The following is a 22,885-nucleotide window of genomic DNA, read 5'->3' on the forward strand; positions in this document are numbered from 1 at the left end:
TTTTATGATTTTATGCATTGAATTTTATGAAAGGGAATAGGAGAAAGGTGTGTATTTTTTATTCTCTCTCACTCCTAGGGATAGACTGCTACCTTTTTAAAAATCATGTTTTGTACTTCAAAGATGCTCTTTCACAAGCAGAGGACAGGTAAAGGACTTGGCATCAGCTAATTATGGGAAAAGGTGGAGGTAAAACAGCCTTGGTGCAAGCTGTGCTCTCCCCCAGAGGGAATGAACAGAGAAGGACCAGCAAGTATGCTAACTAGCAGGTAGTGTAATGCAGCTTCATTTTGGGTGAGCTGTTAGCAGGAGGCTGAGCCTGTCCCTCTGCTGTCTCTCTAACCCCAGCTGTCTCTGTTCTGTGATTCTGAGCAGTCAGCTGGAGAGACTCATCAATTGGAAAGCATGTTTCCTCTGCCAGCCACTTGCAGAAATTGGGTCATAATCTATGAAATAAATGTGGTCTGTCTTCTGGCCATCCTTTTGAACTTTTGTGCATCTATCTAGTTCTGCTAATGATAAATGAGATATGCATGTGTAACAGGATAAGAAGTTTTCTGGTTCCATATGATTTTTTCATATTTTTCTATGGTTGTAGAACAGTCCTTCCTCATCTCAGTCTCGGCTTTAAAGTATAGGCATAATTTGAGTATGCTTCTAATTGTCTTTTGAAGCATCTTTTCTAAAACTAAATTTACAATACAGAACAAATTTACACCAAATATTTCAAAAAGGAGACATTTCTTGCATTCAGAGCAGCAATTACTTAAATATCTTCTCATTTCATTACAGGTATAGGATTAGATGAGTAAAGATGAAAAATATATCACTTTCTTTAAAAGCTGAGGTGTGTGCTTTTTATTGCCATTTTCACTTTTCATGGAAGTTTAGGGGAATAGTTTCAAAGTTTGAAACACAAACTTTAAATTGTGTTAACACAATAAAATAAAATTTCTGTTCTCAGGCACAGGGATAATTTTAGTATTTGTACTCAACAAAGTATTTCTGTAAACTCACTGATAGAGTGAACAACAATTACTTACTGAAAGAAATTACTATTAATTTTGTGTTTCCATTAAGAAGATGCACACATTAAAAAGCAAAAGCAGAGGATGGATATTAATTAGAAATAAAACTAAGAATGGATGAAAATGTTAAATTGTATTTATGCAATATTTATATAATGCTGAATTAAACCTGAGTGTTAAGCCTCATGTTAAATTATGTCTTTCATAGCAAAGAAAGGAAGAAAAAGAAACATGTATATCGAGAGACAGTGGTCTCACTCACTGTGCTGTCCATCGTGTTAGCTTGTTCTTAAAATGTAAATGTAACTTGGTCTTTCATGAACCTCATCAGATTTCATTATTTAACTGATTTTGAGCCTTTTGGTCTTTTTTAAGTGGGAAAACAGAGACTCCCAGTATCTTAAGCACTGACACAAAAAAACTACACTACTGTGCACCTTGACTGCATAATGAGGAAAATCTGACTGGTAGCTTTCTGCTTCAACAGTAACTATGTTTTCATCCAGTACCACATATAACCTCTAATGTTGAACCATGAATGCTAAATTAACTTGTTTGATGAAATTAATCATGCAAAACTTAGGACTGAGTCCCTCAGCTTTAGTAATTAAAAAAGTCACTAACAGAGCGTTAGTATGAGAACTATGAGAACATTCATATGGATTTAGGAATTAAATTGTGGAAGAGGAGGGGTCCAGCATTACAGAGTTATGGAAATTTCACATTGTCCTTGCTGTTCTCACATATACTTCCCTGCAGAGACAAATTCAGTAGTTTTTCAGCAGTTTTTGAAAGATTATTTGAAAATTAATGTAGCAAAAATAGTTTTCAATGTCTGCATTGGAATTCATTATGATGCAGATGCTGTTATTTGTGTGTTATTTGTGTTATAGTATGATTTATTCATTAGAGAAGTTAAGTACAGAAAAAGATTCCTGTAGAAAAGATGCAAATGAGAAATTAAATGCAAGAAAAAGTCTTGCAATAAAAGAGTAAAGCTTAGCAAATATGTGTTTGTTACATATCTGAAGTCCGGATTTTACAAAAATTATCTTACTGCATACGAGGAGAAATTTCTAGAGATTGCAGGTCTAGTAAAAATATTTTTTTGAGGCTTATCAGTCGAATATTTTTTATATGTACCAATGTACAGTTCTTTAGGTCATTCAGAATATTTCCTGGTGACTACAGCAAATTAGACAAGTTTTAAGAGGAACATGTATATGCAAAGCACTTCTTCCACATTTCCCACTTAGGATGAGTTCTAAATACATTTATTTAAACAAATATTTAATATTACCAAAATATAGTTTATTAGCCTTGAAGATGCATTCTCATTTAATTCATATTCCTCCTACAGATTGCACGAATTTACTTGTTTGAGTGTGACTCCCTCCTTGGGACATGACTGTTCCTAAGTACCCTTATCACTATAAACTACACTACTGTGATTGGATAAACTGCAATAAAGGAGTCTTTAACAGAATTAATGCAATGCAGTATGTAGCAGATCATTAATCTTAATTTGCTGTTTTTCTTTCTTGAAGAAGCTTGCAAAATAGTTTAATCAAATACTGAGGCACCTGAAATCATACTGTGGACCACCTGGCAATTTGTAGATTTAATGTCTCATTATTCATAGAAGTATATTCTGAGTTCTGCCAAGAAATTTTGCTCAAAAAGTTTATAATTGAAGGATTTTCTTTAGTATTACAAGATAATTCATTGCAAAGGCTTTCCAATATTCAAAATAGAGTGTGTTAGGATCATTGCAGCTCATTGCATTGCTAGGGCTATACATTTACGTGCAAAATGCCAAAATCGGAAGTACATTTAACATTTAAAAATTGCAAACATTTAAGTTAGTTTTCTTTGCTTTTACTGATTTACAGTTAGCATTTTGGCAGTGTATTAAGGAACTAAAGGAATAGTTGTTAAGTCTGAGTCACTAAAAAATTTTCAATATATTCTAAGTGAATGTAGCTTAAAAAAATCCCCAAACCTTTCTTCTCTGAAGGCTGATAAGTAATCAGTGTTCACCTTCATCTTTCACTTCATTTGACATTACATTTGCAGACAAGGAGTAGGTATTTACCAATTCCAACAGAAGATGTGTCAATATCAGTGGAGGATCTGCTAGAATACATTTAAGTAGCTTAAGCCATCCTGTGCAATGGTCCATGTATAATAAATAAGCACATGTGAACTTTTCAGTACCAGCTAGTGTGTATATCAGCATGGGGAATAAAATTCATATCTATGCCTGTGTAAAAGAGGAGTCTATTTTTTATATGTGCCACTAGAAATATAACAAATTCAATATTTCTGAGAGTGACTGAAATTATTATTATTGTTATTACTATTATTACTATTATTATTACTATTATTACTGTTATTATTATTATTATTATTACTATTATTAATCTAAATTCCATGCTTATGTTCCCAAAGTTGTTAAAAAAAATAAAAGGTGATTTATGAAACCTGATGAGAGTGTAACCTCCTTGTAATTAGGTGTTAGTACCTTCAGAGAAGTGTAAAACATTATATTATATAGTGTATTACTAGGAATGTTTTTGGCAGTCTATATAGTTAACTAAATTTGCATATTAGAGGGCTCTTATACAGGAGATCTTGTGACACAGGTATTGTATCTGCCTTCTGTTCCAGTTTTATTGGTGTAAGATCCATGGTATGAGCTGCTAAACACTGGCAGTGTTTGTAATTATACACCCTTCCACCAAAAAAAGTAAATTTAATCTTGCTGAGTTAAGGACAGTTGTGATTCTCACACTTCAGAGCATCAGCTCTTACCTGCTTTGGTGTTTGATGGCTTCTTTTTTCCTTTTCATGTTATTCATTATTCTCTCTACAGCTGTTTTTCCCCAAACCAATGTTTGATTCAAGTAGAAAGTACTGTAGGTGTTAATTCACTTGGGATGCTTTCACTGCCTTTCCATAGTACCAAGCCTCAGTTGGGGTGTAAATCTCGTTTTTGTAGCTTCTGTCAATATCACTGAAGGGTGGTTCAGAGCAAGGGTTTGGCTTGGATGATCAGAGGTTTTAACTACAGAGTGAAGCTGTACACTGGGGAAACCAGAAGTGCTTCCCAGACTTGCTTTGCAGATGACCTCCAGGTGACTTTTGGCTTCATGTCGGGATGAGAAAAATTCTGACCTCTACCTGGACTTGTAAGGACACCAAAGCACACACGTTAGAAGGGACTTGTGTTATGCTCCAAAAGGTTGTCTGGAAAGCACATTATGGGCACCAGAATCGTGCGGTACTCTAAATCTCACCCTTCAGTCTAAATGTATCCCAAATTTCCCACTATAAGAAACCCATCGTTCTTCATTGCTGTAGAGTCAATTTCAAGAGACAAATCTCACTACTGGGGCATTTGGATAGGTGGTTTTTTTCAGACCTTCACCTCCTGTTGGATTAGGATGGCAGCTGCTGTAATCCTCTCGTCTTTATGGCTGAATTATTTTAGCACATAATTCTTCAGTGTTTTATCATGTGGTAATACTGATAAAACCAAAGCTGCTCCAAGCTTCAAGCAGGAGATGATCACATAGAAGGTGAGGAAAATTAATTGCATTTGTGTCAACTGCCTGTGATGCAAGACTGGGACAAATTAATCTTCAGTGACCCTCTTGCTCCATTGATTTCTTTGGTGTTATATTAAGGAAGAACATGATCCAAAGAAGAACATTATCTATTGCATTGCTAGGAAATAAAAAAGAACTATGATTAAATATACCCGCATAATGAGTTGTAGTGCTGCTTTATTTTATATACATGAGAAAATAGGGTCTTCTATTAGTGTGACTATTAGAGCATGTCAAATCTCAACTGAGGTGTGCTGCCAGCAGAGTTCTTTTTTCACTTTTTGCCAAAAATTATGTTTCATTGAAATACTACTTTATCCAAATGGAACAATGTTTCTCACTTGGGGAGCCAGAATCTTTTTATTTCTTGTGATTTGTTACTGCATTTTTACCTTTTCAAGAGCAATGTTTCATTTGCTAGATTCATCTTTTCAAACTTCTATTTCTGCACAAAAAAGTAATAGATAATTTGTTGTGCAAGCACTTCTTTTAACACGTACCTCAAAAGTAAATTATTATACCTAAAGTAGTTTCAAGAATTTTGTAGTCTTATAATTTTAGTGAATGAGCAGATATTAATATTATTATCATCATTATTTTTATTGGCATCATCATAATCACTATTTTCACCATGATCATCATCATAAGGTATTTGAATTCTCACAAGTTGAGAGAAAAGCTTCACAAGGAATGGGGGATGCCTATTCTATTTGTTAGCTGGACCAAGTTTAAACTTTTGGTTTCTGAGAGACGTTTTGTGATCATTAAACTACTGACCAGCTGAGAGCCGTAATTCCACAAACTGGGGTGCATTTAAGAATACACAGTTCTATTATGTAACCTTGTTATTTAAGATTTCTAAAAGATAGTCTGTTTACATATTTTTGAGTGTTGTCATTGTTGTTCTTGTGAAGGTAAAGACATTTAGTAAGCAGTTTAAGAGACAGTGCTGACAGCACCTGAAGCCTGCGAGGCTGGAGGAGAGAGGAAATACAACAACTCAGTCTAACAACTGTCAGCTGTGAGAAAGTGGCAGCATCACTCAACCTGCTACATTACTCTAGGGATCTTCCCTTCACACAGCTCCTCCTGTTGCTTGGATTGAGAGAGTGAAATTTCTGTGAAATACTTAACATGAGGGAAAATAATCTGGTGGGTTGGAATGTGATTATAATAGTACGTCTGTGAATTGTGTGTATTTTGTAGAACCAGGGGCAGCTGTTGGTGTGCTCCTCTGCTTCTTGCAGGGGCCAGGAGGCTTTTCCTTTTACCATCAGTTGCAGAAATCCACAAAATGTTACAGTGCTGTGCCAGAAATGTTAAGCAAACACTGTGGTGGCAAAGCAGTGGTTAAAGGATATGTTGACATTAAACATTATAGAACACAAAGAAGGGCATCAGCCACTCTCTTTGGGTTTCTGTTCAAAAGGAATTGAGCTAGGACGGAGTACTGGTGAGCCTTTATAATATCTGAAGCCTTCTCCCTTTTCAGCGCAATCCTCCCATGCTGGTGAATGACCTGTTTGAAGATATCAAAGATGGGGTAATGCTAATTGCCCTTTTGGAAGTTCTTTCAGGGCAGAAGCTGGTAAGAACTTTCTTCCTTATAAATATACAAGATAGTTGCGTAACTTCTGTGGGACACAATTTTCTAGTAAGTTTCTATATTTCTGTGCTGTAAAAAAACCTCACTCCTTCATAGGAAAATAAGTTTTTCACTGAGTAGATTATCTGATTAGAAAGCATTATTACAGATTATTACAGGTATGCTTGTTTGTATGCATTTTATATTAATTTTGCCATGTAGCTCATAAAAATTTCTTGTTTATATTAGTCTTCGCAGTTCATCTGGGTTTTGCTGCTATGACACAATCAAAGTCTAAACTGCAAGTTATTTCTATGCATCTTGAAAAAAATGAGACTTTTCTTGTTAAATTTATGGCTTTGTCTCAAGAAAAGCTCATACAAGCTCCTCAAGTTTCATGGGGGCTTATATCCATTTGCCTTGACAGTTGCCCTGCTGCTGTAAGGAGCCTTAAATGATGCCAAATGGCTTTTTCACCACCAAGTTATATACAGAGGGATGGTGTGTCTGTCTCTTGATGAGAGGCAAGCTAGTTTTGTGCATGGAGGAGGAAAATGAAAGGATTTTAGGCCAAGGGCTCTGACTGTTCCCCACCCAGCTCGCAGATCAGGTGGCAGCATCTGAAGGAGCATCTGAAGGAGCCTGTTGTTCAGCTGGCTCCAGGGCCCAGGGGTTACAGGCTCCCTCACATGCAGACAGTTCGCTCTCCTTTTCACATTTCACCTCTGTTTTGATTGCAGATGAACCCCAAAATTAGGCAGTAAATCACACTGCAAAAACGATTTTGCTGTGAAACAGGATAAGCTGTACTTCCCAGTGTGTTTCTGTTCCATTGAAATGTGTCCCTTTCAGTTTCTGTTGGTCTGAGACAGAAAGCCTCCCTCTTGTGGCAAACCAGAAGTAGTAAAACAGGAAAAGAATTTTAATGATGGCACCTGTTACAGTGAAATTCACCGGGTTGTACTCTGCCTATATTAATTAGGGAAAGACAGGAGATATTCCAAAACTAGAATAGTGTGTGTGAACTTAAAGGTTATGTATACTAGCATATGATATCCTGTAGTAGCTGCAAGCGGGATTCAGAAGTTAAAACCATTTGTAACATCCTGAACGGGAATTTAAATTACAATACTTGCACATTTGCATTACAATATAAAATTCCGTGGGGAATTTAATTTCACTGTCGAGTATTAGAAACTTAGCATATGTTCTTGATTGAATTAACAAAAATCTGTCTTTTTTAGCTTACATGTCTTAAGTTCAATGAAATTCATTGTTCAGTGGGAATTTAGCTGAGGTTTTAATTGCCAATAATGTACTAGAGAAATGGGATGAAAATTCTTAGGTAAAATATCTTCACTCAAGACTGATTTTTAAAAATAACAACCATTTTGACTTTGCAGGCAAAAATATTTCACCAAGAGAATGACGTCTTCTCTCAAATGCATATATATATGTGTGTGTGTGTGTGTGTACAAAAACAGTAGCAGTTATTTTACATTAGAAAAACAGTTCTCTGATTTAATGATGTTTATGGACTGAAGCCAAAAGTTTGTATCCTGAGATCAGGATGTATGTAACTTTTCTATAATGGAATTATCACACTTGTGTCCCCTGTATCTGTCAGCCCTCCCTGTGATGTATATGCAAAGATAGAATTCAACAATTTCATTGTTCCAAGGAGAATTTTTACACAGGCACTGACAGTAGTCTGGAAGTTCAGTTTTTGAAGCAAACTGGCATAACTCTAATTGAAGTTTAATCTGTTCTTTCTCTTTAAGCCTTGTGAGCAGGGACGTCATCTGAAGAGAATTCACTGGGTTGCCAACATTGGCACAGCTCTTAAGTTTCTAGAAGGTAGACGGGTAGGTATGGTAGCACTTAGCCCTGGTTTTACTTTTTTCTTTCTTTGTCTCCATAAGAATATGATTTGTATCCACCCATCTGCTTTTATTCTCCAAAATCTGAGCTATGTATGCAGTTTTCAGTTTCTACACAATGCCTAACAGCTGCTGTAAAGTCAAAATTTTAAGGTCCAACACTAATATGTGGTAATGCATAGGTCAAAATTGTCTTTTTTTAATATTTTTTTAAAAAAATAATAATGAATCACCTTGGAGGATTTTTTTTTTTTTTTTAATGTTCTTATTGGCTCCTAATGATCTCTACTTCTCCATTGCTGTTCTCATCAAAGAATGAACTTTAGTTCAGGAGAGACACTCATTTCTGACTTAAAAAAACAGATTTCTGGTCTTCACTAGCTTTTACATGCAAAATTTGTGCAAAATAATCTACTTGCAGAAATTACAGATATGAAAATTTAGGGCAATATGACCCCTTGTTAGCTTGCCAGGACTTCACACTAATTCCTGAATTTATTCTAGTACAGTCAGTGCTGTGGCTGTTTTAGAGAAGTAAAAAATATTTTTTAAATTTAACGAAAGAAGAAAACTTAAAAACTCATTTTGATCTAGCTATGATAAATAATATATATCAAAGCAATGTGTTCCTAGCCTTTTTCCTGACTCTGGTCTCTACTGATGACTCAGAATGACTCAGATCTGGATTTTTTTTCATTTGATTATAGATATTTTTCCCCCTAATTTCTGCATTTTACTTCAATTTTTGTCAATGCAGGTGTTACAGCTGATCAATTTTACATCTCCAGAATTCTATTCCCTGGGAGTTGCAGGATTTTGGCAGTCTTTCCCTCTTTTTTGACTCTCTGACATCTAGACCTAATTACAGTTATGTTATAGGGGAAACAATCTTAGCTGATGCCTGTAAAAACAAATCTAAAAGAGAACTTTTTAAAATTGAAAATGTATAACCAAAGACAATTTGGTTATACATTTTCAATATACAAGATTTCTGAACCACAGGATCGCCTTCCTCTATTTGTGGGCTCTCCCATAAATAAACCTTATTACACATTTAATCAGCTTCTTGTTTTCATTGTCCAAAGAGACTTCTGCTAATATTCCTGTTACACTACAAACTGCAGTTCACAATTAACAGATACTATTCTGGACAAAATTTGTTTTCTCATGGTTCTGAAGAGTTTATTTTTAGTTCTAGATCCATCTTAATGGTGTAAATGATAAAGATAACTTAATAAATAGACTAGATAGGCTGTGCTTGTGTGATCAGTAGCCTAATCAGAAACTTTAGCTGGGTCCCTATAAATCTTTTGATTTGTAAAAGATAGTAAAATGACCTAATTTTCTAGAAAAATAACAGCTTTTCTTGGAATTGGTCCAGCTGAGAGAATGAGGTATATTTTTTTAAGATAGGGACTAGAAAATCTTCCTTATTGATTGGTGGAGGAACTAGTAATGTCAATTTTCCTAGAGTTCTGTCGATTTACTGGTGGACAGGATTGAAAGTGTAAACTATGGGGACTTCTGCTCTGCCTCTTCCACAGCAGCCTGTGCAGATTTAATTTGGAAAGAAACCTTACAGGTCTGAACAACATTTTGTTTGCACTTGACATTATCTAGTGGATTTCCAACTGCTGATTCAGAGAAATGCAGTCTTTTCTCTGTTTTGGAGAGACAAGTGAGGTCACTTGAAGTCATTCTCCATCTTTTCTTTTAGACTCCAAGGTTCACCAAGGTGTTTCCACAGCCTTTGTCCTTGAACAAGCTTGTAGTAGATGGGCACTTTGGCAGTCATTCATATTTTTATCATGATTGGTGTCTGACACTCAGTTGGCTGAGGAAATAAGTACTAACATAGTTGCTAACTTTCCAGTACTACTTGTTTTATTTTACTTCCTTGAGCATTATCTACATGTTAGTTTCTTTACCATATATTCCCACCATTTATTTCCTTCTATGTAATGAACTTATTTTAGGGTGATATTTTATTCAGACTGTAGATTACCAATTGAGAGTTAATAGCCATGAAATCTGTTCCTATTTCTGTTGAAAAACTTAATTTGACCTTGGACAACTAATTTTTCCCATTCTATTTTTAAAAGAGCTATTGTTAATGCTTGTCTTGCAAAGGGGCCTTAATCAGTGGTTGTGATAGCCTTTACAATAAAATGCTCTTTGCAGGAGAACCCTAGCATTCTTTTTTCCCTTTTCTTTCTTTTATGCTTTTCCCACCCCTTTCCTTTTTATATTTTTATTTTTAAGCTCATTTTTCTCTTTGCATTACTCATGGGTTAAAACTATATCAAGGAACCCCTGCATAGTTTAAAATCTGATGCAGAGTGTTTAATTTGCTCTCCTGATAAAATTTTATTGTAAGATATGCCAAAAACGTGATTTCTTTACATTAAAAAATAGATTAATGCATTTACCTAATAATTAAGCATTTAAAATATATATTTTGTCATATTTTTCCTTTTGCTTTTCACGCTAGTCCGTATACAGAGGATCTCCGGTTTGTACAGTGTTTCTATCTAATTTTTTATTTTCCTTCCTGCTTGAAATCATTTTTTTTTTACAAATAATAGCATGGATTGGTCTTAAAAGTTTTCCATTACTTGCAAAACCTTTCTAAACGTGAAATTATATTTTTCTAAATGTGAAACTGCACTCTACAATATTTTGTTGTTTTTTTTTTAACTGAGACTCTTGTTTGATTGCAGAAATGCATTTGAAATACAGAACCTACTTGAAATGCATTTCATAACTGCTATTCTTTGTGTGATCATAACACATTTTCTTTTCTATATAGATTAAGCTTGTCAACATCAATTCAACTGATATTGCTGATGGCAGGCCTTCTATTGTGCTCGGCTTGGTGTGGACCATAATTTTATATTTTCAGGTACTACAGTTTTTATACTTCAGTGTTGTTTGCTCAAACAGTGGTTCAGATCATCTTTATATGAACCAGTCTTTCACTGTAGCTAAGTCACTTCGCAGTTTGCTGAGGGTCTGATCCTGAATAAAGCAACAATTGATGGTGGGGGTGCTTCACATTGAGTAAAATTAGATTCTTGTCTGTAGAATAGATTGGTCTTTGTGAAGAGCACAGTTTCTTCATCAGCAAAACATATTCTTCTGCTTTTTCTAAAGAGTAAAACATAGCAAAAGAGAAAAGTAATAGAATTGTCGATTCTTGTTGCAAGTATCTTTAGCAACCTCACTGGTCATTGTGCTGAAAGTCCAATTCTGGTGCACTAGATGTCAGTCCGTAATTATTCTCAAACCATACATGTAAACATGGTGATTTTCACTGGTAGATGCACGTATTTGCAAGGATGAAATTTAGCTATGACTGAAAAAGGATTGATTTTGTAGAGGAGAAATAACTTGCATTTTGTTGAAGTTGGGTGGGAGGTAAAACTGGCTTCTAAATCCTGTCCATATGGGTTAACAAAGTGAGTCAGTGTTCAACACTTAAAATAACAACTAATTCTATTTGCTCTTCTTTATGGAGTTCTTTGGCTCCCTAGTGATGTCTCAGGGATGCTGTTCTCCTCACCAATGGCCGCTATGATAGTAGTTCAGAGTTCATCAGAATAAAAGTTAGTCAGAATGACACTAACATTTTAATTTATAGCTCGTTGAAATGAACAGAGAAGATTATGTTTCTCAGGCATACCGAAACTCTAGTTCTCTGCATAATTTTTGTCAGTTTTGACCTTTCCTTTATTTTTCACAGGCAGATATATAACTTTAACATGATTGAAAGCAGCATAAGAGCTGTGGTTCTCATTCTGGCAGACTCGTTCTGTGATGTGACAGCTTTGGATTTTAAGAGGACAGGATTAAAAAGTCCTGCAACATCCTCTGGATATAGCTTTTTTATGTTAAAGAACCAAATTGTTAGTCAAATTAATGTTCTTGACAGAATCAATCATGTTCATTTGATGAAAGACATAATCACCATCCTTCACCCTCAGCAAACACTTTCAATGTGCTTTGCCTGCAATTCATTAATTATTTCTTCACAAGGTACCTCTAATTAAAAACACAATTGAATTTATGCCAGAACAGTACAAGAGGAAGTAAAAAACTATCCAGATTAAATCATTGAGGTCGCTGCCATTCTTTAATTGAATGAAACTCCTCTGAAATGAGTGGATTATTTTATAATCTGAACTCAAACTACATGTAAGATGCTGTCTCCTATTTTGGTGATAATAGATAACATGACACACTTGCATATTGTTCTAGCTGGAGGGTGTAAAGTCAATAAATATTAGATGCCTAGTGCTGCTGAATTTAGGACCATCACCCGGGCACATACATTAGCATTCCTAAAGCTCATGTAATGTATGTTTAAATAAAACACAGATACTTATAGCTTCTGCCCAACTTTATTTTGACAGTTGTATTGGGAAATTATTAAAGAAACCGGTGTGAATCAAGAAGATTATCTACAAAGAGTTCATTTTTTTTCCCTGCAGATTGAAGAGCTTACAAGCAACCTCCCACAGCTGCAGCCCTTGTCTAGCAGTACTTCTTCTGTGGAAAGTGTTGTCAGTTCAGAAACTGCAAGTCCCCCAAGCAAACGGAAGGTGGTAACCAAGGTCCAAGGAAGTGCCAGGAAGGCTTTGTTAAAATGGTTACAGTACACCGCAGCAAAGTGAGTAAACTACAGATGAACTGATTTTATATTTTAAGTGAAAGCTTTTTGCTCAGATTCTAAAGTCTCAGAGTCAGGGAACATCTTTTTGCTCTGTGTTTATATAGCAACTTGCTCTGTGTATAATTATAGAGCCCCTCACCATATTCTTCTTGATAACTGAGGCTGCTAAATGTTACCACCATACAACACATCAAGTAATAAGTAATGATTTACACTAATTTTACATGCAATCATATTTTATAGTTTCTGACTAATGAAGGGGATTATCTCTGACAGAATGAGGAGCTGAAAGGGGAATTAAGACGACTGAATGACAATGCATTAGCTCCGCTGCCAAAACACTCGATGTGATGCTGCCAGTACCACTCTGGTTAAGCATTCTTCAGTGAAAGCTTGTAGGAACACTAAATTTTGTCACTTGCTGCTGAAAGGCAAGTGATGAAAAGTTATGTATATCCTTCTGCAGGTTTTTGATGCAATGGAAATACTATTACACAAATTGCCCTAAGTCTTCATTCTTCTTAATTCAAGTTATTTTGGAGTTATTTCTTGCTATGTCTAGTTAACTAAAGATTTTTTTCCTCTATTCTGTAAGATTATCCCATGCTTTTTCAACTTCAAAAAGACATTAACCTCCTCATAAATTATATCAAAGATACTGTAGTAGATTGATAGTTTCCACAAGAAAATCAGAGGTGTAAGGCAACATGTATTTATTTGCTCAAATTAAAGAATCACTGCTATTTGAATACATCAATTTTACAAAATATAGAGGAGAAATGGTCAGTTGTTGAATGGTGCCTCAGAGAAAAGAAATGCAATAACAAAGATTCAGACTTATGCATAGGTAGAATTTGAATTTCTTCCTTTGCATTGTTGTTGGTAAGACACTGACAGTGGAAAGTGACCAGCTTCTATTTCCAGACATGCAAACAAACAAAATGAAAATAGATTCATAAATTAAACTGTCAGTTTTATTGGGAAGAGTTGATAAAATATGTTGAAAGAAGCCTAGTGGTACACTTCACCTAGGCCTGCTTCACACTGTAGTTTGCAAGGGCTGCTTCCTTAAAGCCAGTGGAAGTGTTTCACTGATCACAGTGAGATTTGAGTGAAGCTTTACTCACTGTTGCTTGAACCTCCCAATGGCAAGACTACCTTAGTGTCCTGAGAGGATGCTTGCTTGCTCAAAGTTAAAAACAGTTGTGCTGTCTGTGGATCACCATACCTTCCATAATTACTGGTAAAAGATGCAGTGATTCAGAAGTGTGATTCAGTTCTGATTACTTTCTTATTGTATATTGCTCTTTCTGGATCATTTGTGTTTACTTTTTACTGGACATATTAAGTGTTCTGGGTATATGAAATTATAGCATCATTTATGCTTTTGGTAAGAACATAAAGAAATTTGTGTGTTATAGTTTCCCCTAAACAGCAGTGATGTCACTGTTCATGCTATCATTTTAAAAAATGACAGGTTAGTGCAGGTTTTTTTAAATTTTATTTGTATGATACTGATGTTCCTAATTGAACTGCAGCAGTTTAAATGGAGTGAGATTTATAGGGAGGGAGATAACAGTGAAAGGAAGTGTGTACATCCAGAGACTCTGTATGTATCATGCAACAACTTTGAGAACTTTGGGCGCTCCATTGCTCATTGCTTCATGGTTTATTGGCCCTAGCAAGCCCACTGGAGACAAATAGATCATGTATATAATAAAAAACCCTTGGATCTTCATAGGGGGAAATGAATTTATGCAGTGGATAGATGGAGCTGTGGCTGACCTGACCGGGCATTACAGAAACAAGTGGTTTAGGTTTAATGATGGGTAACCACTGGGTGGAGCATTCATGTCGCTTCCCCCTGTTTCATGTCATCCTGATGTTATTAATAACTTCTTTCCCTTTCATATTCTTTAGGCAAGTTGGAATTGAAATCAAAGACTTTGGACAAAGTTGGAGGAGTGGTGTTGCATTTCATTCTCTTATTCATGCTATCCGTCCAGATTTAGTGGACATGGAGAAAGTGAGAGGAAGGTCAAATAGAGAAAACCTGGAAGAAGCCTTCACAATTGCAGAAGCAGAGCTAGGAATCCCAAGGCTCCTTGACCCAGAAGGTACCTAATGCATACTTGAAAAAAGTTTGAACTACTTGGCATGTATCAGCCAGATGTGCTAATTCGTAGTGTTTAGACATTTAGCTAAAATTTCAATTTCATTCAGCTAAAAATTTAATTTTCCATGTTTTGTACTTGTCTAGATGTGGATGTTGAAAAGCCAGATGAGAAGTCTGTCATGACCTATGTAGCCCAGTTTTTGAAGTACTATCCCGATCCTCATCATACAGTGGCTGATGTGCCAGAGAACGAGGTAAGTTTCTCTTGTAAAACTATAAGAAACAGTTTATAATGAAGGAAGAGCTTTATAAATACATTGTATACCTTTCTTTAAGTTTATGATATTTCATTTTGATGAACAGTTCAAGTGACAAGCAAGCACACTAAGAAAACTGGGAAAGATTAGCCAAGAAAAAAGGAATAAGTGTTGCAGATGTTTAGTAGGTGAAGAAAATAATATGGTGATCCTGAAGATTTTTTCCTCTTTTCAGGAGCAGCAGGAGCAAAAAAATAACATTAACAGTTATTGTATATAGTAGCAAACCAAAGGATCCTAACATTCCTCAAGAGGCTTTTAAGCATAACAACAATGATATTGTAATAATTTGTTACCTGAGGCAATGTGTCATTTATATTTCTATCACACTGGGTTGCTGGATAAGAAAAAGAATGGTCCAAAATATTGCTTAGGTACAGACTTTGGGCTCTAATGCTCGAGAGGCATTTACAATTTTGACAGATGTTCCTTTCTATTTCACACTGATGTTTAACTCTTTGCTGTAAGGAATTGTTTTCAGTCGTTTTTTTCACTGGAATTTGTTTTGCGTATGCTCTAGTGCATTGGCTTTGCACTGGAATGGCTCTGCTCAGCCAAGTTATCATGACTCACTTCCTAGTGCTGATTTGCTTTCTTCATGGCAAACATGGGAAGCACTGCTGAGACAATCTGCTCAGCCCCAGCAAGAGAGAAAGAAGAAGCATTTTTTATCTGTGTTTCTCTGCATTCCCTACAGAGGTAGAAATGAGCTTTGAAAGGAGTGAATCTCCTTCCTTATGCCTGTGTGAGGCTAAGATAGCTGTGGATTTGCTGTTTGATTCCAGTGCCTGAGCACTGGAATTTACCATTTTCCTTCCTGCAATGTTAATCTGAGTATGTACTTGTGGCAGTGTCTCAGCATCCCACTGAGCAATGGGGCTGCTCAGGAGGATGGAGTGAGCACTGAAAGCTCATGCTGTGGCCTGTTCTGTGCCATCCTCATACCACGGCACACAGGGCAGCTTCTGCTGCCAACAGCCTCGGCCAGGCCTTGTGCTGAGCTGGGATTGGGTTTTGAGGAACAGCCTCACCACCTTCCCCCGAGCTTTATGCGGAGATGATGCAGGAGAACGCAGGACTCAGCCATTCCATGCTCTGCCTGTACCCACCAAGATGCTAGCACAAGAGTTATGAAAGGACACATAATGAGCTGCATCCAGAATTCCACATGAATTCCTAGGAAGCAGAACAACACAAGTCAATTTCACATGCTAATGTGCTGATCTCAGAATCACTTCCTCTTCTTAGATATCACTAAGATATTCCACTAGAAATCCACATAAATTTTGGTAAAACTGCTGACCCCTTGCATGTCACAGTGCAGAAACCAGCAACTTTCAGACTTTGAGAAGAAAGTAAGAGTTTGATATTGCACTAAATTTCTAATGTTTCCTGGAAAAACTGTATTCCTTTTTACTGTCCTGGAGTATCTATGTCCATCTTTACATTTTTTGATTAGTTTAGTTACTTAGGACAGGATTCACCTTTAAAAGCTTACAACACTCCACCTGTAGTCAGAAAGAGATAGACACTTTCCCAGATGGCACCTTTCTTAAGACAGTGTCCTAAACAATCTTCTGGAAGCCTGTGCTGCAGAGCATTTTAACAGAGTCAGACTAATTCACCACATAGATAATGATAGATAAAACCTAGTTGGCAGTTGAATAAAAAGCTTTTTGTTTTCATGACCAGTCTAACCCCCTATTTTTAGCCTCTCTGTCTTCCTGCTGAAGTATAGCCTAAAATAATATTTATCACACAATCCAGGTACCTGTGAGAGATTACTGTGCAAGACTTGTCCCTTGAACTCTTGGAGTAATCTTAATTTCTTGTTTAAGGATATATTTTACCTGAAATGTGTTAAGTGCCTGCTATAGAATAAGTTGATGCTTGATACAGCTGGTTTTATCTATCTTGTCTAAAGAACTGAAAAGGGACTATCCCAGTTGCAGATGCCTATATTTAGGTAGAAGAATCCTACTTCAGACTAGACTGTGTCTGGGTGAATTTTGGCAGGGAGGGGGAGGGCAAGAGGAGATTTCTAACCCTCTTCCTCCGCCCTCCACTCAGCTCAGCTGTCACTGTGTTTCCACAAGATGTGTTGCCTACACAAATTCCTGTTCATCTTCCCTCCTGATTCAATGTTCACTTTATAAAGAATTTTAATTGGAAGAAGTGGAGTAATGATTGAAACTTATCCCTTATTTGTGGTCAGAGGGAACAGCTATTTGCATGTGCATTTCCAGAATTAAAAGGGGTCCAATCTCTCATGCATGGACCAGCTATGAACAATGTGTAAACTCATGTAGTCAACACATCTCAAAGAAACACAGTTACTCTAAGGTAAGTAATTGTCCAGATAAAATAAATCATGTGGTGACTAGCAATCTGGAAATCAGATATAATGTGAAAACTACTTCACTAGATATGATATAGACACGTGAGCTTGATAATAGTTCTAAGTACATCTTGTGTTCCTACATGTGTGGCTCTTACTGTTCTCTCTGGACTTTCTGCCTGCTTTGCTTTATTTTATTTTGCTTTTTTTTTTTTTTTTTCCCTTGCTTCTTGTTTTCCCATTTGTTTCATATTGCTAGGAACTTCAAGCAATCCCAACTTTTGTCATTTCTTTTATGAAATTTAAGGTAAGGGTGTATGCTCAGAATAATTGCTTGAATTGGACCTTTCATGGTTGTTATCTTTTTTAATCTTGCACTTATTTGACTTTAGATCTGGGAGGGGGTGTTTAATGTACATTAGTTTACTAACCTTATCATTTCAGAAAAGCAGTAGATGAACATGATGAATCTAGGGCTGCTCTCTTCCATGAGCTGACCCTAACAGCCTAACACTTAATTTTGCAAATTTCTTAACAGAAATATTATAGAAAAGCAAGTCAACATTCCTGTAATAAACCTCAGACTATGCTTTTGGTTTTCTTAAGTGTAGATATAAACACTAAATAAATAGATTGTAGTTCAGTGTTTCTACACATCTAATCTCATTTTAGATGTCTGTTTTTGTATGTCAATGTTTATAGAGTAGATAGTAGAGTGTATGATGATTGTGTAAGTGATGTGTGTAGCTTACGGGTTGGAAGGAGAGTGTATTCATCTGTAATGGTGTGATGTGCTGCTCCTTTTTCATCTAAATTATGATATTTTAAAAAATATACTTTTTTAATCATCCTAGACTTTTAGATACTTCTAGTTTTCTAGTATTAACTGAGAGAAGTTCAGAAATCTAACACAGAGTATATGAAATGAGCATTCGGAGGTGAAACTGGAAGACTGCAGAAGTGAATATATTGTGAAATAAATTGCAGGTGTCACTACAGTCAGTCAATAGTGTTTATAGTTTGACCTGAGCCAATTAATTGCCTAAATTCCACATTTTTGGGGCTTTTTTGATAGGGATATTTTTGCTAAATAAATATATAAAATAGATTATTTTAAAGTGTCTAGGATCAAGGGTTCATCTTTATCTCACATTATGTATATCTAACTAGTAATGTATTGAAGCAAAGATTTATTCTGATAGCAGAATTACTCCTATATTCTCAATCCATTCAAGCAAGTTTGGGCACTTTTAATGGGACTTTATCCATCCTTAGCCTTACACAGCCCCAGTACATTGCTTCTTAAGCCAGAGGAGATTTGAAATGGTAGAAGCTCTGCTGATTTCCTTATCATGGTATAAATTTAGCTGTACTTAAAACTCACCCCCTCAAAGTATTTCTGATGAAAAATCTTTCTCTTCTTGTGCTCTGATGAGCAAGTAATTCAGTAGATAATCCTGTCATCTCTGACGTTTTTATGCCAGCAGAGTTTCCCATTGTAAGAGGAATTTCCTGAGCAGCAGCTGCAAAAATAGCTTTCTGAGCTTTTCCAGGGATTTAGTCTACTTCTGCAGCTAGTCATTAATAGTTCATCCCTGAAGGTGGTGCCTGGCTCAGCATTCACCCTGTGTCTGTGATAGCACTGTCAGGGAGTGAGTTTCAGTAACATATGTAGATACAGTAATATTTAGATAGATATATGTGTATATATATGTAGATAAGCCAGAGTTTTCAAAATGAACAGCCTAATCAGTTGAATTTATGCATAAACATTTTTGGAGGGGCTTCATTTTCTCAGTACATATGCAATACAATAGTTCAATATGCCTGAAAAACAGACAAGCTTTTTCAAATTTAAAAGGTAATATTTGAAAATTCTATTGTGTCTGTGCCTGAGAATTTGAACAGTTCACCTTTTTATAATTATGTGTTAGAGAACTAACAAAATACTTCTTTTCCACTGCATAATTAAGATTCTTATTATATTTTAAGCCCTTCAAGCTCTACAGTATTCTGTATTATGTAATTTTAAATTAACTCTGGCATATCAGTTAATAAAATAATGTTTTGATTTTGAGTCTGGGCCGAAAACTTTTTTTTCAAATTTAAAATCTACTCTATTATAATATCAGAACTCATAAATGCTTCTCTCTAAATACCTTCTTTGATGTTCCTTGTCAGCTGAGTGCTCCAGTTCTGTACATCTCTACGAATCTGTGAATATTCATGGAAATGTGTAAGGATAAATTAATATTTTAAAATGCTGCTTGGAAGTAGCATGCTGAGTGAAACACAGGATTTTTAGATAAATTCAAATAAATGGATCAGAGATCAGTGGTCCTCATGCTGGAGAAAGCACAAATAGTTATATTTGTTCTAGATAATTTATGTTTGGTGGTTTATCTTCTGATCTGTATGCTACTTCAGATGTGCAGACTTCAGAAAATAGTTTACAAATCTGTGAAAATGTCCTTCTGACATTCTATATTAAGAGTAAGAATACTAGGCACTAATGAAAGTCTTTTTTTAAGAATGATAGTTCATTAAGTCTGGTGGGTGTTGATGACAAATGCCTTGGTGTCTAAGAAAGTGAATCTCTTTAGTTGATTACCTAAACTGAGACTTTAAAGTGCTTTAGTATCAACCAAGGACCACAGAATCTAATTTGCAGGTGGTAAATGATGTACTGAACTGGAAACCCGTGAAAACATATGAATAAATAAATAAAAGATTCATCATGCTTTGTTGCACAGTGTAATTTATGGCATCCAGTTAGGTGGTTGCTAAAGCACCTACATCTTCGGCAATTAAAAAAGTGATCAAAATTTGCCTACATAAATAGTTCTTTAAAATGCAGAAGGCAAAGTGCTACCTGTTAACTTAGTATCAGAGAAACCATATGTGGTCTAAGGGAGGTGAGGCTGTTCCCATGTTATCTTCACGTACCACAGAGGTACTCTTAATCCCAGAGATATTCCATTTCAAAAACATTTGGTTAGAACTGGTTTTAGCCAGTATTTAATTTTTAAACTGATGAAGTAATCTTGCAAAATGCCTGCCTTGCCCAGATGCCAGTGTGAACAGTTGCAGGCATATAGATGCTCTGTCAAAGTCTTACCTTAAGGAATATAAAATGTGAGGAATATAAAACAGTGCTTTACGAAACTGAATTTTATGGTGTGAATTAGAAGTAATATGCAGAGCATTGGGGCACACTTGTTCCCTTCATGACCTCAAGAACATCTTACTGAAATTTTTAGTCAGTAAGGTTGCTATAGGATTTTCAATCCATTAAGATGCATAGTTTGGTATTGCTTTTGTGGAGCTGGCATCTAAATACTAATAGAGATCTCAATAGTCTCACTAAAGTTAGAGCCTTAAGAACACAGTGAATTTAATAGCAAAGTTCTTTTTCATGACTGAATAAGATGCTCTCTTTTTGTATTCTACTTGGTTGGATTTGATGATCTTAGAAGCCTTTTCCAACCTAAACGATTCCATGCTTTTCCTCATAGGGGAATAGTCATGAATTTTCTGGTATTCTCAAAGTGTGTTATATTCACACACACAGACTAGAAAAATAGAAATTTTATTCTCCTTCTCTATATTTAAATTATTTGAGAATTTGGAAGTTCTAGGAGTTTTGGCTTCTTGGGAGACCATGTGTGTTCAAGGAAAGGCCAGTATTACAGGTAGCTGGAGCAGGGAAGTGTTATGTCCGCCCTATACTTTTTCTCAGGTGTCAGCCTGTGTGTGTCAGAAGACAGGAGCATGAACTACAGAGAACTTTGTTCCAGCACAGCTGCTCTAACCTCATGATAACCTCACTGTAACTACCTGGCTATCAGGACAACTGCAATAATTGCAAAAATGTTCTGCAAATTATGTCCCACCAGCTACCACTGTCCTGAGTAGAGCCTCAGTAAATGAACTAGTAGAAATGCATCAAAGATTTCTTTCTTATCTGAGGAACCTGTCCTTTTCTTGGCTGAAATGAAGCAATAGCCTTAACTTGTAAAACTTATTAAGGGGAAGTTATATTTTACATATTTTAGGCAGCTTTCAAAGAAAGGAACCATAAAATGTCTTCTTTCCCCTGTCAGGTTAATTTCTTAAAAGACAGTACTTTGTTTCTCAAACACAGGCAGTGATTACTCTTCTTTATCCTATGGTCCAGTTTTCCTTCTCTCATGTAATGCTTGAAGTGTGACTCATTTTATGTGATTAGCTTCTATGATAAGATGTTGCATTTGTTAACTGTAATAGACAAATATGTTGTTTGTCTGTTTCTGACAAATTTCACGGTAATAAGGCTCCTTGGGTTTCAAAAAGTGGCTTCTGATTAACAGCCAACCCGTCTGGTTCATTGTTTGGAAATCTGAGAGGGATACTTGTATCCTACTTGATCAGCCTGCTTACATAGTGCACAGAATACTTTCTATTTCCTAATGACCTTCGCTTATATCAAGCTTACAGACCTGAGACTTCCTGTTAGTGTTTTTCTGTCCACTGCCAGGTCACTGAATTCTGCAGAGAATTTTGCAGCCTTACAAAGCTGCAGTGCCATGACAGACTGAAGTGGTAAACTGTAGAACAAATATGCTTTTCTTCAAAGCCATAAAATGGCATAGAAGGAAAAGAAACTTAATATACTTGGGTTTTCTTTCTTTCTTTTCATTTTCCGTGTTAAAATATTCTAAATATTTTGCTGACTTCTGAACTTGAAGCTTGATGTCAAGGATTACTTTGAAGTCAATCAGACAATGACTTCTCTTTCCAGCAATAGCAGACCAACTAATAAAACGGCGGTAAAAGATTAGAAAATCCTCTCCTGTCTCAGCTCAGTTAACTTTTACTGAAAATTGACTTTGCTAATCTGTCGAAGATTAAAATTAGTTGTTAAGATACCTTTAAAGAACTTTGTGTTAGTTTAACATCAGATGAAAATTGCTGATAGTGTCTCTGACACTGCAAGGTCCCCATTTGTCATGATTTCACTCCTGTAAGACTCATGTCTAGCTGCTGATTTCTGTCATATTGAGAAAGTGCTTTTCATTTAGACTGTAAGGTAAATGATGAGAGAATTGGGCACATTTGCTTTCACTACAACTAATAACCTTGACTTGCTATAGAGATGTTAATTTCTTGACTAAAACTGACAGCTCTACTAAAAGGCTGCAATGTTTTTTTTTTAAATGTGTGGATGTACTACATCATAGAAGGAAGACAGACTGGTGCTAAGAGACCTAAAAGTGTGGGCAGAACAATTTGAAAGAGACATAGCCCGAGCACAGGTGGCAGAAACAAGCTTACAGGAGAAATACCAGGTAAGCAGCAT

The 22,885-nt window shown here is 35.9% G+C and overlaps 1 protein-coding gene across 1 annotated transcript in view; it reads left to right on the top strand.

Annotated features, from left to right (window-relative positions):
• The window catches only part of SYNE1 (spectrin repeat containing nuclear envelope protein 1), a 301,154-nt gene that overhangs the window by 51,600 nt on the left and 226,669 nt on the right, over nucleotides 1-22,885 (top strand). Inside the window, exons 4-11 of the mRNA XM_033512756.1 lie at nucleotides 6,132-6,227; nucleotides 8,006-8,089; nucleotides 10,596-10,616; nucleotides 10,914-11,006; nucleotides 12,595-12,773; nucleotides 14,697-14,893; nucleotides 15,037-15,146; nucleotides 22,767-22,874. Of these exons, the coding sequence (XP_033368647.1) occupies nucleotides 6,132-6,227; nucleotides 8,006-8,089; nucleotides 10,596-10,616; nucleotides 10,914-11,006; nucleotides 12,595-12,773; nucleotides 14,697-14,893; nucleotides 15,037-15,146; nucleotides 22,767-22,874 (888 nt within the window). The remainder of the gene's footprint in view (nucleotides 1-6,131; nucleotides 6,228-8,005; nucleotides 8,090-10,595; nucleotides 10,617-10,913; nucleotides 11,007-12,594; nucleotides 12,774-14,696; nucleotides 14,894-15,036; nucleotides 15,147-22,766; nucleotides 22,875-22,885) is intronic.

Source organism: Parus major, chromosome 3 (assembly GCF_001522545.3).
Source record: "Parus major isolate Abel chromosome 3, Parus_major1.1, whole genome shotgun sequence".
NCBI classification, from domain to species: Eukaryota; Metazoa; Chordata; class Aves; order Passeriformes; family Paridae; genus Parus; species Parus major.